At 42.8% G+C, this 14,232-nt stretch overlaps 1 protein-coding gene across 8 annotated transcripts in view; it reads right to left on the bottom strand.

The window, feature by feature from the left end:
- Positions 1–14,232, bottom strand: part of MAPT (microtubule associated protein tau) — a 108,642-nt gene that overhangs the window by 45,858 nt on the left and 48,552 nt on the right. For all 8 annotated transcript variants that reach the window (XM_063081330.1, XM_063081329.1, XM_063081327.1 and 5 more), the window contains exon 2: positions 2,945–3,094. In XM_063081330.1, the coding sequence (XP_062937400.1) occupies positions 2,945–3,077 (133 nt within the window). In that variant the 5' untranslated portion in view covers positions 3,078–3,094. The remainder of the gene's footprint in view (positions 1–2,944; positions 3,095–14,232) is intronic.

Raw genomic sequence — 14,232 nt, forward strand, 5'->3', positions numbered from 1 at the left:
ATATCATATATGTATTTTAGCATAAAACTCTGATCATGTTTTATGTTAAAGAGTTGAATAGTTTTTTTTTTTTTTTTTTTTTTTTTTTTAAAAGATGACCGGTAAGGGGATCTTAACCCTTGACTTGGTGGTGTCAGCACCACGCTCAGCCAGTGAGCAAACCGGCCATCCATATATGGGATCCGAACCCGTGGCCTTGGTGTTCTCAGCACCGTACTCTCCCGAGTGAGCCACGGGCCGGCCCGAGTTGAATAGTTTTAACATACTTTGGGCAACCCTGAAACACAATATAAATTGGTGATGGAGTTTGGATGTGTTGTCCCCTCCAAAACTCATGTGGAAATTTGATCCCCAGTGTGGTAGTGCTGGAAACTGATTGAGTCATGGGGGCAGATGCCTCATGAATGGATTAATGCTCTCCCTGGGGGAGGGGGGATTAATGAGTGAGTTCTCGCTCTATGAGTTAACGCGAGAGCTGGTTGTTTAATAGACCCTGGCACCTCCTCTCTCTCTCTCTTGCTTCCCTCTCTTGCTTCCTCTCGCCATGTGATCTGCTTGTACCCACCAGCTGCCTGCCACTTTCCGCCATGAGTAGAAGCAGCCTGAGGCTCGTGCCAGATGCAGCTGTCCCAGAATCATAAGCCAAATAAACCTCTCTTCTTTATAAATTACCCAGTCTCGGGTATTTCTGTTACAGCAACACCAAACGGACTAAAACAATTGGTAAACTTGTTCTTACTTTAGAATTGAATTTGGTTTCCCCTTCAAAAAATAAGAGTGGTAAAAACCACTTTTTTCCCAGACTTTATTTTAAATGAACTTGTTATTTTAGAACAGTTTTAGATTTACAGGAAAATTGTGAAGATAGTACAGAGAGTATATATACCCTAACCCAGTTTCCCCTCATCATTAACATCTTACCTTATTATGGTACGTTTATTGCAACATAATATATATTTTTAACTTAAATTTTAAACTTAGAGGCTGCCCTGCCTCTAAGTACAGTGTCATTTTTCACTGGCACAATTCATACAAGGCAGAATTCAGCATGCTGTGATTCTAACTTGGATTCCACCCACGAAGGCTTAAGAACTGAAGTTCTAAGGGGATTTGGCAGAAAGAGCCACAAGGAGGAAAAAATGACCAACATGAAGCTGAAGACCCGGTTCTGACCTAGCAACACCACATACTAGTGCCTGATCTTAGAGGGGAATCCATGTGTCACCTTCAAAGGGAAAGTGATCCGCCCTCACGGCTGCTGTGAGCATCGCCTGAGATGTTGGTGGCAAAAGCTAACAGTAGAATTCTACAAAAATGCCTAAATTATCATTTTAAGATAGTTCCCTCATAAGTAGGGTGGCCGTGTACGTTATCACACAAATTGAGACACTTGAAAGTGAAAGACACTTGAAAATGAAAACAGCGCTAATAATGACACAGGTCCTGTGCACCTGGCACCTTAGAGGGAGCTCTTAGGGCCTTTGTCAGGGAAAGAGACAAAATCTACCCCCCACTGCCCCCCACCCCCAGCAGTACCAACCTGCTGGGTAGGGCAGCAGGGTGAAAGGGGTGGGGGGACGACTGTAGAGGGATGCATGGGAGGGAGGGAGAAGAGAAAGAGGGAAAGTAGGAAAAGGAGAAAGTGGGACAAGGGTGGGACAATGGGAAGCGGAGGGATAAAGGTGGGAAGGGACAGAGAAGGATTTACAAGAGAAAGCAGGTTCCCAGCACTGGCTGGAGGGAGGCCCGAGCTGTAGAGGTCAGGAGCCCACTCTTCACCATCTGGTGACACACACCAGCAGGGGCGCGTGGCTGGAGTGGGCATTTCCCCCCACGGAGAGCTTCTGGGTAGCCCAGGACTTCACCTCCCTCCACCTGGACCCAGGTCTCTAATTCCCAAGCTCCTCTGAATCCAACACCTTCTCTGCTTAAACAGACAGAAATCAGCCTTTGAAACAGCCCCCGGAAGGAGTCCTGAAACCTCTCCAGGGTGGGGATGCCTGTTCCACGTGCTGCAGGAGAGCTGCGGGTCCCCGCTTCCCACACCCACGGGACCTCCTGGTGGCCTCACCTCCTCCAGGGAGTCTTCCTGGATAGATAGATGTACCCAGCAGAGGTCACTCCCCACCTTGGAGCTCCACAACTTCCATTTACTACCTCATGTTCCAACTGCAAATGTTTTATTATTTTTAGCATGAAAAGAGAAAAGTAGACTGCCATTTTGTCTCCTTACTGAATCGTGGGCCTCTCCCGTGAGCACTGGTCCCCAGCCACACCCGTGGGTAGAAGAGATCCTTGTAGCACGACCCAGCCCTTGGGCCAGCTTGGTGTCCTGGCAGTGAGTGAGGGGCCAGCACGGGGAGCTGGAGAGAGGCCGGTCAGCCAGTGAAACGAAACGCATTTGCTTGGAAGGGGAGGGAAGGCAGCCAAGTCAATTTGGCCAAAAGGCTGTATTATAGAATATTTAGAAGTTGATACAGTTTATTAATGTGGATACAGTAAGAATCCCAGAACTAACCAACTCTTGCCAAATAGGGGCCAGACAGGCCTGATTCAAGGAAGAGATTAAAAACAGTGTACAAAGCCACGTAGTGTACCTGCTAATGAATAGCACTGATTTATAGGCTAACAGGTGTGGCTAAAGACTCCAGAGAGCCCTGGTGTTAACGAGACTGCCAGCCCCTGCAGCCTCTGTCACACTACATTCACTCATGTGGCAAACTCTCCTTGGAAACGTAAATTTTCAAATAACCTCACATTTTGACTTATCTTGGCTCATTCAAATTGGTGAGGCTTCACTCTACCGATAATCTAACATAACAAAGTATTTAAAACTCCTTGGAAAATCTGGACATGAACGCTTCCTGCCAGCCCTTGCCAGAGCAAGTGGGTTGGCTCTGGTCCCCAAGGTGGCTGGGCCTGTTGTGCATGGCCGTCCACTCACCTTTCAGGCCGTGGTCCGTGTCACCCTCCTGGTCTTGGAGCAGGGGATAGTCCCCCTGATCTCTCCTGTCCCCCAGCCCATACGTCCCAGCATCATCTTCCATCATGTCGAACTCCTGGCGGGGCTCAGCCATCCTGGTTCAAGGCTCACCTGGGGAAAGAAGATGGAAGGATGAGGGCGGGATGCCCAGCGGAGGGACCCAGTTCCCGGGAGTGTTGAGGGGCCGAGTGGGGGCAGGGAGAGAGAGGTGCCCCCTGCCCCAGTTCACCGCAGGCAGATCTCAGCACCCCCTCCCACAGCGATGCCCAGCCTCACCCTGTGCTCCGTATTCCTGCCAAAGTGCATTTACGTTTACGTGCACTTTTAATTCAGCGACATCACATCGGTTCATAGTCAAAACCACCTGCTGAGGCAGGCTGAGCGGGCCCAGACTGCTTATCTTCCCATATCGTGACAAAGTAAATGCCGCTGACTAGTAGTTTCAATTGTTTTTCTTTAATGGAGAGGGTAGGACCGAACAGGAGAGGGAAGGCACTGGCAGGGCATTTCTGGTAAGGAAAAGGAGGCACAGAGAAGCAAAGCGATTGTTCAATCAGAGGGCAACTGGAAGAAAAGCCAGCTCGGGACAACTGCAGGTGTCCCCAACTCCCCCAGCTCCGAGCTCACAGCCCACCCCCCGGAGTTAGGGCTGTGGCTTCCACTCACTGGCACCCCCCAGGCCCCTCAGGCGTGCATTCCAAGGTGGCCTGAGAGGTGCCAAACAGGGTCTGGTGGGGGGCCTGAGGCTTTGGAGCTGAAAAGCAACATGCACCCCCTTCCCCAAAAGCCCCAGCCGGGAGAGGTGGCCTCAGCTCCACGGAAGCCACCGAAATGCTCATTCACTTGTACTTTGTCGTCATCTTTACAGAGAATACATATTGATTTTAAAAATAACTTGTAACAATAAATTTTTTGATTTTTAAAAAATTTTTGTTTTTTTGAGTAAGCCATTTTGCTCTGGTTCGTGCCGCTTTGGCTTGTCTCATTAATTTACATTTTTTGCTCTGTAATTCGAATTTCCTGTCTTTTATTTTGATATCTGCCCTTTAAATGATCTATTTATCTCATATTATTTACTTTCTACTTTCTACTTATTACCTTTGAAACTCCCCTCTTTTAGTTGCTTTCACTTCCTCCCTTTAAACTTTTATAATTTATAGTCTTGATTTTCATTTCGTACCTTTTAAAAATTGTAACTATGTTGTATATGCTTATATTACTTCATTATTTTTGATTTTTAATTTTTCACCCCAGATTTATTTCAGCTTTTCACTTAATTAATGTTTTAACTTTCTACGAGGTAATTTTAGACTAACAGAAGAGTTGTAAAAAATAGCCCAAACGTGCATTTAGTTATCTGTTTTGTTAAATTCCTTTGAAATTCTTTTAAAATATACTTCTCTGTTCCTTCTATCTTTCTAACGTTAGGTTACCTTTGTCTTCTTTTAATCTTTCCTTTTTATATCTGTAACTGTTACACTTTTTTTTCATCATTTAAATTTAAATTTAATCCTTAATTTAATTTTCATTCTTTTTATTTGTGCTTCTGTGTCCCCCTCTTTGTTGCCTTTTATTTATGTTCTCACTTTTATTCTAATTTTGTTTGCATTCTTTAAGTCTCTAATTTTCCTTTATAATTTATTAATGGTTGTTCCCTTATGTTGGTTTTTATTTCACGAGATGTTTCTCTTTTCTTCTTTTTTTTATTTTTTGGCAGCTGGCCAGTACCGGGATGGAGCCCTGGACCTTGGCCTTATCAGCACCACGCTCTAACCAACCGAGCTAACTGGCCGACCCCTCATGAGCTGTTTTTCAATGGCACACAGAAGTGGCAGCAGTGGGTGAGTTGTCAAGGGAACAGCTGGTGAGAAACACCAACCAGAGAGGACAAGGACCTCCTTCTGGCTTCCACTGCATCTTGCTATCTGGGTTCTGTGATCAATTAATAATGTCTGCCATGGGCAAGGCATAGAGGGCATAAGACAGCATTCCTGCCATCTATTTGTTATTCCTTCCTTAACGCTGTTCTTACCCTGTCCAAGTAGTCTTTAGGAAAAAAAAAAACCAAAAAACTTTTTTTTTTTTTTTTAGCCTCGGGCAACTCACGTGTTCAAGATAATTAAAATATTTTCAGAACAATAACAATTGCCCCCAGGCAGAAGTCATTTTTTAAATCACAGGTACAATGGTATTTCCTGATGTTATGCATTCTCCAAATACTTTGAGTTGCTGAATGTTCTAAAATCCATAGTCTCATCTCTGACAGGTATTGGGCAAGACATAAATGGTGGACTACAGGGCAGGAGGGTGCTGCCTCCTGGGGCAGAACCTCGACCTAATACTTCCAGACTGACGTTGGCAGCGGGACACCCAGGCTCTGGCACTGTGTTTATACCAGCCGGCCACTGGCATGCTCGTGTCCAGCTTCACGTCTCTCCCTTCTAGACAGGACAACATGTGTGTGGGTGTCTGTGCTCTCTTCTCCATGCGTGATATAGGATAAGACGCTGGTAGAGTTTGCAGGATCTAGGAGAGTTTTAAGAATAAGGTCAGCGGGACTTGTGCTGGGTGGGGCAGAGGGTGGGTGGCCGGGGGCCCACTTAGGCAGCTACTGCCTGCAGGGAGGAGGAGACTTTTCATTCTGACTGAGGCCCTCGTCCCCAGTGAGAGCTCGTGGGCAAGGCACCTGAGGCTGAGCTTCTCCAAATCTTCAACAACTCCCCAAGGATGAGCAGGACTTTATTTTGGGAAGATCAAAGTCTCTGCTTATCCTTCAAGACTTAGGACATGCTGGTGATTTTCTCTACCTCAAGATATGCTGATGGTCTTCTTCCCTTAGAAAGCCCCAAAGCATAAGAACCCTCTTCTAAGAGGAACCAGTTCCATTATCTAAGACCTCAACTACTGCTCCCCACCCAACTCTAGGAAGTAGTGCCTTTCTCGCCACTTTCCGATGAACCTCTCAGGCTGTCCCTGGAGCCTACTTCCTTGTCACAGGACCAGTCCACGAGTCACCTCATCTGGCTGACTTGCCAGGAGCCCCACCCTGGAGTGGTGTAATCAGTCCAGAAGCTTGAGGCCTCCCAAACTGGCCCAGGTGAAGCAAGCCTTCTAATGCAGGTTACCCCATCCAACTTGCAACTGAGGTTTTAGTGAACATGAAGAAGTTCAATGAGTCCAATGGCTTTATTCTTTGGATTTGATCGATTTCTTTCATTGGCTGAGTTCCTCCACCCCTGGAACATGACAGATGGAAGTAAAAGTAACAATCTGACATAATGGCTCTTCTTATACATTTTCATATTCATAGTTCACGTCTATAGAAGGCCTGAGTTTCTTTTAAAACACATTTTCTCATATTGAAGACCTATTTTTGGATAATGAGTAACAGATTTCATGTTTTAAAAATTAATAATGATTCCTTAATATAATCAAACATTGAACATGTTTAAATTTCTCCAATTCTTTCCCTTCCTTTCTTTCTTACAATTGATTTGTTTACATGAGGACCTGAACAGAATGAGGATTCTGCTCATTGCATTGGTTGCTATGTCTGTTGTCTCTTAAGTGTCTTTTTAATCTATAGGTTCCCTCTTCATCTAATTTTTTCCCTTTGACTCCATAAAGTTTCCCAAGGTCTGGATTTGCTGGCTCCATCTCAGTAGTGTCATTTAACATGTTCCTCTGTCCCCTGCATTTCCTGATGATTGGTTGCTGGATCCTGAGGCTTGGTCTCACTCAGGTTAGATTTGGCTTCAGAAATGTATGTTCTTACTGCAGGAGGCCCATTATGTCTGATCATCTTTCTGTGACGTTAGCAGGCATTGATGATCATTTGCTAGATTCATTATTTCAATAGGGGTTTGTAAAATACCATACTCTAATTATTTTACTCCCTCTTTATTTACTAGCTGGGATACTCCACTAGACAGAAATGTTCCATCTTCAGCTATTTATGGTTACCCTGAGGAACAACTCATATAGGAAGGACAGGATAAATGCTTGACTCTTTTACTTACTAGTTTTAGAAAAATAAATTGTTTCTTTATCATCTTCCAAAGAGACTGAGAGTTTGTTTGCTTTTGTTTCATTGCCATTATGGGTCTTTGTGGTGATAAGATTTAGTTTCTTTTTCTTTCTTGTTTGCATTTTCGTTTTACCAGTGGGTTTTGTTCTTTCTTGTGTATTCGTGCTAGTGATTATCGTTTTTTGGATTACAGATGCAAGACTCCCTTGAGGATTTCTTGCAGGTCTGGTCATGTGGTGGTGAACTGCTATAGTTTTTGTTTGGAAAATACACATTTCTCCTTCATTTCTGAAGGATAGCTTTGCTGGGTATAATATTTTTGGCAGGCAGTTTTTTTCTTTTAGTATTTTGAATATATCATCCCATTTTCTTCTGGCCCGTAGAGTTTCTGTTGAGAAGTCTGCTCTTAGTCTGGGCTTTGCCAGTTTGTCTATAATGTGTCTCGGAGAGGATCTTTTTGGGTTGCATCTGTTTGGGGATCTTTTAGCCTTCTGGATCTGAATGTCTGTGTCTCTCCCTCTATCTGGGAAGTTTTCCACTATTATTTCATTGAATAGGTTTTCCATGGCCGTTCCTTTTTCCTCTCCTTCTGGAATGCCCATGATTTGAATATTTGTATGTTTAAGGTTGTCTCTTAGCTCTCTTAGATTTTCTTCATTTAAAAAATTTTTTTCCTTTTTTTTTTTGTCCAGTTGGGTTATTTCAAAAAGACTATCTTTAAGACCAGAAATTCTTTCTTCTGCTTGTTCTAGCCTGCTGTTTAAGCTCTTGGTTGTGTTTTTTATTTTGTTAAATAAATCTTTCGGTTCCATGAGTTCTGCTACAATCTTTTTAAAGGTGTTAATCTCTTTGTAAATTCCCTCCTTCATATCTTGGATTTTTTTTCTTGTTTCATTACGTTGTCTAATTGAGTCTTCTCATATCTCAGTGAGTTTCCTTAAGATTGTTGCTTGGGATTCCTTTTCAGTCATTTCAAGGGTTTCCTGCTCTATAGGGTCTGGTATTTGAGAATTACTGTATTCTTTTAGTAGTGTCATATTTTCTTGAATTTTTGCATTTGTCGTTTCTCTATATTGATGTCTGGTCATCTGGTGGAGCAGTTGCTGCTTCTATTACTCTGAGTGGGTTTTGAGGAGAGAGATGTCTTCTTTTTCCGGTCTGTGCTGATAACTCTCCTTGTGTCAATGCAGTCAAGTGTCTGGTGGGCTGTCTGAATGGTAGCTGTGGCTACTGCTGTAGTGTTGAGCTGCTTTTGTGGCAGCCATGGCTGTGGTGGGCCACCCGCATAAAAGTGTTGTTTTTGGCATGCTCCTTGCCTGCTTCTGGGCGGAGGAGGCTCTAGTTAGCCTGACTTGATCATCACACATTGTCTACATGCATTGAAATATAACTATGTACCCCATGAATATGTACAATTTAATTGACAATATATGTCAACTAAAAAAATTCAAAAAAAGGAAAACATTTATTATAGAAAATGTATTTCAGGGCCAGCCCGTGGCTCACTTGGGAGACTGTGGTGCTGACAACACCAAGTCAAGGGTTAAGATCCCCTTATCAGTCATCTTTTAGTAAAAAAAAAAAAAAAAAAAGAAAGAAAGAAAATATATTTCAGAAAAGTGTAAAGTATAAAGCAAGATAGGGGTAGAAAATCACCCCTGACACTTTGCCCACACACTCCTACTGTTGACATCCTGGCATGCAAGACTTGACTGGATTCAGCTTTTGGAATTTTGGTCAATCATAAGTGACTTGAAAGTCCAGGACAAGCAGAATATGCCATTTGGCTGAAGAATTAATTTGAACTTCTGTTGCTCTAGGAGGCTGTAGAGGAGTGAGACCCAATGCTCTGCCGTTCTCAGTCCCCTGTGCACATAGCGACTCCCGTGAAGGGGCAAAAATGTGATTACTTTGTAATAAATGGCCTTGAAACAAAAGAGAACATCATGATCACATCTGAAAGGGCAGTTAATCAGGGGGACAAGGGCTTGACTTTTAGTGCATTTACAACTCAGAAAAAAGCCAAGTGCTTATGCAAACACTCCTGTTTTCATGAATCCGCAGATTTACAAACATTTGGGAATATATGTCAAGGATCTGTGATATTTCCTTCTAGTCTTTTAGTCTATGCAATTAAAAATATAGTTGTGATTAAGCTATTTGCTTTTTTCACATAAGATTATAATATGAACACTTCTGTAGGTCATTAAAAGTCTCTGTAAATGTCTGAGTCAGAGGCTACAGAATATTCCATCCTACATATATGCCATATTTTCCTAACCATTGCCTAAAGGTTAGCACTGAAACAGCCTCAGATGTTCCAGTATTATAAATAAAGCTGCAATGTATATCTTTCTAAAGAACTTTGTCCATAGAAGGATCTTGATAGACATCGCCAATTGTTTTTCAGATATGGGTGCCAGGCTGCCAGTGGGTATGAAGTGTGAGTCTTGTCAACACTGAGTTGATCATACACCCAAATAAATACCCCCCAATTTTTTTTGATTCATAATAGATAACAAACAATATCTTACTAATGTAAACTATGAACTTTGGGTGAAAATGATATGTTAATGAAGGCTCATCAGTTGCAACAAATGTACTCTGGTGCAGGATGTTGACAGTGGGGGAGGCTGTGTGGGGTTGCAGGAGAGTTAGCAAGTTTATGGGAAATCTCTGTGCCTTCCACTCAATTTTGCTGTGAATCTAAAAATGCTCTAAAAATAAAGCCTATTACATTTTTTTTATTTTTTATTTTTTAAATTTTTTTTGTCTTTTTCGTGACCGGCACTCAGCCAGTGAGTACACTGGCCATTCCTATATAGGATCCGAACCCGCGGCGGGAGCGTCGCTGCGCTCCCAGCGCCTCACTCTCCCGAGTGCACCACGGGCTCGGCCCCTATTACATTTTTTAAAAATGATATCTCACTGTTAATTTAGGATGTTTTGATTACTAGTGAGGTTCTTACTGTTTTCTTACTGTACACCTTCCTCTTTTATGAAATGCCCACTTTTGTCTTTTCCTTCTCTGTTCAGGTCTCAGTGCTCATTGTAATGACTTGAGTGAGCTCTTAATTTACAAATAACATTAACCCTTGATTATATTTGTGGCAGATATTTTCTCCAATTGGTTACCTTTAATTTTGGTTTCTGATGGTGTTTAACAGACAGGTTTTAATTTTTGTATAGTCAAATCTATTTTCCTTTGTGATTTTTTCCATTGCTTTGCAGTACATAAAGATCATCAGTATTTTCTTCTATGCTTTTAGTGATCTAATTCTTTATATTTAGTTTACTAATTCATCTGGAATTTATTTAGGTGTATGAGATGAGATGAAAATTGAAAAATTTTCCCCCAAATAAGAAGGTACTTCAAGAAGTTTGTGGAAAGATTCATACTATCTTTTAATTCTATTTTTCCATGAAAAAAAAATTTTTTTTAAAGATGACTGGTAAGGGGATCTTAACCCTTGACTTGGTGTTGTCAGCACCACGCTCACCCAGTGAGCAAATCGGCCATCCTATATGGGATCCAAACCCGTGGCCTTGGTGTTATCAGCACCACACTCTCCCGAGTGAGCCACGGGCTGGCCCCTTCCATGAAGTTTTGAAGTATCTTTGTATAATAGCTAAACCAATGGACCCAGCCCTATTGGTCGGCCAGTCTGTCCTCTTCCCCAGGTGAATGCACCATCTATTCTGCCCCACTTATCTGTCAATTTTGGTGCTAAAGCCCCCAGACTTAAGCTTTGGATTTCCAGTCTCATTCTTTGGGTAGGCTGAGACACCCTCGTTTTGTTTTTCAAAATCATTTGACCTTCTTGTGTTTTCTCTTCCAGATGCATTTTGGAATATTTTTTTCTCAAATTCTCAAAGTTCCATTGGGATTTGGGGAGGAATTGTATTACATGCCAAAATTATAGAAATTGCTCTCTGTATAATATTTAGTTTCCCCCCCCAAGAGCATAGTATGTTTTCCCATTTATTCTGGTTTATAAATCTCTCAGGGTTGGGTGTGTGTGTGGTCCTGCCCCTTTCTTGCTAAGGCCATGCTTCATATCTCCTAGGACTGTGCACTGCCTTTGTGGATGGGCTGCTCCCTCTCATCACGTTGATGATTTATTCATAAGGGCTCTGGGTTTCCACAGCAGAGATGATTATGGCTGGGGCGCCAATGCTGGGACTGGCATGGAGGCGATGGGTTTCACTTGAGATCTCCAGGGAATGAATGGGAAAGCCACTTTCCTAGGCTTCTCTTTATCAGACAGATGTGATCCCCTAGGTGGAAATCTCTTGCTCAACGAACTTGTGAAAAGAAGATGGTAGAGTTGGAGACGAGCTGCACATAAGGGGGCCCTTCTACTTCTATCTCCACTCTTGAGGTCAGCTTGCCCCCAATTCAGTGGTTGCCCATATTTTATAGTCATGGGTTGTAGGGAGAGCAGCTCCTCCAAAGAGGCCTGGGAGGTGTGAGAAACCAGGGACCCCTTGCCACACTCTGCTCCTCCATGGAAGCCTCCTGCCCACCCTCCAGCAATGCCCTGGAAAGACAGGCTCCTGGTAAGGAAAGTTCTCTTCTCTTAGATACCCAGTCCTGCCAGCCACAGGCCACTGCCCAGGCACATGTGTCCCCTCTGTCAGCTCATCCTTTGCAAGAAGTGAAAGAGGGTCAAATGGGCCACCTGGCAGGCCAGGCTCAACATGGGCTGATCATTAGCAGTTATTCTAAGTAGACCTTAGTTACATAAAATGTGTCTAAACTGTTCCTAACAGGCAAATGAAGCATAAGTTAAAATTGAAGGAGTGTTTGTGCAGAGTGAAACACTTTCCTTTTTGACTTGTGTTGTATTCTCAGAGGTGGGTCCCACCAGCCCTGACTCACGTCTGGATCAGAGGGGCTGCTCATGCTTTGGCTGCCAGTGTCTCTCTCTGTCCCTCTGCATGTCCACCAAGTCTGTGATGAGTGGGACAAACCACGGGGCAAGGTGGCTACTCACTCAGCTGAGTTGAGTCTGAAGGTGGGGTAGGGTGGCCGGTTTGGACTTTGGTCACAGGCAGGGGCAGCATCAAAGAGGTGCCCTAAGGTGAATTTGGCTGCAGTGGGCAGGGTCAACTGGATGGGTAAGAAATGATTGCTGGCAGGGAGGTGACTGCAATGGTCCAAGCCAGGACTAGAAAAATGTTGTGTATGTATACACACGCTAGAATACTATTCAGCCATAAAAAAGAATGAAATCCTGTCATTTGCAGCAACATAGATGGACTTGGAGGACATTATGTTAAGTGAGCCAAGCACAGAAAGACAAATACCACACAGCCTCACTCATTTGTGGAATATGTATATAAAAAAGTTCATATTATAGAGGCAGAGAGTAGAACAGTGGTTACCAGAGACTGGGGTTGGAGAGGTGGGCCAGTGGGTACAAAATTACAATTAGACAGGAGGAATAAGTCCTGGTGTTCTGTTGCACAGCAGGGTGACTACAGTTAACAGTCAAGTTCTGTATATTACATGGTAGCCAGAGGAGAGGCTTTTGAGTGTTTTCACCACAACCAAATGATGACCGCATGAGGTGACTGACACATTAACTACCCTAACCCAATTATTATACAACATATACATTTATCAAAACATCACATTGGAGTCCATAAATATGTATAATTACAGTTTGTCAATTAAGATAATAGATTTAAAAAAAAAAAAAGGTCAGGACTAACGTGCAGGCAGAAGTAATGGAAAGGAAGGGCCAATCCAAGAAATATATTTTAGAAAATACTAGTCTGGACAAGATTGTGATCAGGGAGAGAGATTAGAATCCAGAATTACACTAGAATTACACGTGGATGGCTGGGAAAACTGGAGGGTGGGGGTAACACAGTCAAAGGAAACACCATCAGGAGGAAAAACTGGGACAATAAGGATGGGTTCTGTTTTTAGAAGACCCCTGCTTCTTAAAAGAAGACCCCCCCCCGCCCCGCATTTTACTAATTGGTGATTCATTTGACTTAATAAGCTCTGGAAAATTTCTTCTACTATCCCCCTTGACTTCGATTCTAATTTAAAATTTTTTATTTTTGGGCCGGCCCGTGGCTCACTCGGTAGAGTGCGGTGCTGATAACACCAAGGCCACGGGTTCGGATCCTATATAGGGATGGCCGGTTTGCTCACTGGCTGAGCGTGGTGCTGACAACACCAAGCCAAGGGTTGAGATCCCCTTACCGGTCATCTTTTAAAAAAAAAAAAAAAAAAAAAAATTTATTTTTAATGAGTCTTTATTTTTAATGGATTTTTCAGTGGAGAGGTATCAGGTCAAGGATCATGAAATTTTTTCTGCAAAGAGCCAGATAGTCTCTGTTGTAACTACAGTCAGCCCTTGGTACCCACAGGTTCTGCATCTGCCGATTCAACCATCTGCTGGTCAAAAATATTGGAAAAAACAAAAAACAATAAAAAAAGTAACAATACAAAAATAAAAAATAACACAAATGAAAAAACAATACAGTATAACAACTATATATACAGCACTTACATTGTCCTAGGTATTATAACTAATCTAGAGATGATTTAAAGTATATGAGAGGCCTGGCCAGTGAGCTCAGTTGGTTAGAGCACCGTGTTACAACACCATGGTTAAGGGTTCAGATCCCTGTATTGGCCAGCCGCGTCCTGCCAACCCCCACCAAAAAAAAACTACACAAAGTATATGAGAGGATGTGCCTAAGTTATATGCAAATACTACAACATTTTGTATCAGGGACTTGGGCATCTGTGGATGTCCTGGAACCAATCCCCTGCAGATACCGGGGGATACTGCACTCAACTTCGCTGTTCTAATGGGAAAGCAGTCACTATGATAAATGAATGGGCATGGCTGTGTTCTCATAAAACTTTATTTATGGACATTGGAATTTGAATTTCATATAATTTTCATGTGTCATAAAATATCATTCTTCTTTGTTTTTTTCAACCGTTTGAAAATATAAAAACCATTCTTAGCTCAAGGCCAGATTTGGGCTGTGGCCGTAGTTTGCAGACTCCTTCTTTAGGCTTCTACAGTATTTCTTCCATAGTTTAAAAAAGAAAAATCTGTTAAGTAAGTCTTCGCAAGAATTACTGTATATTGCGGTCACCCCCTGCTGTTCTCGGTGTGGATTTTTGCTTTTCATATTGGGTTTGCTTCAGCTGCTTCCAGAGTTGTCCATAGGTTCCAAGTCAGGAGCA

The sequence above is a fragment of the Cynocephalus volans genome, chromosome 16 (genome assembly GCF_027409185.1).
Source record: "Cynocephalus volans isolate mCynVol1 chromosome 16, mCynVol1.pri, whole genome shotgun sequence".
In the NCBI taxonomy this organism is placed as follows: domain Eukaryota; kingdom Metazoa; phylum Chordata; class Mammalia; order Dermoptera; family Cynocephalidae; genus Cynocephalus; species Cynocephalus volans.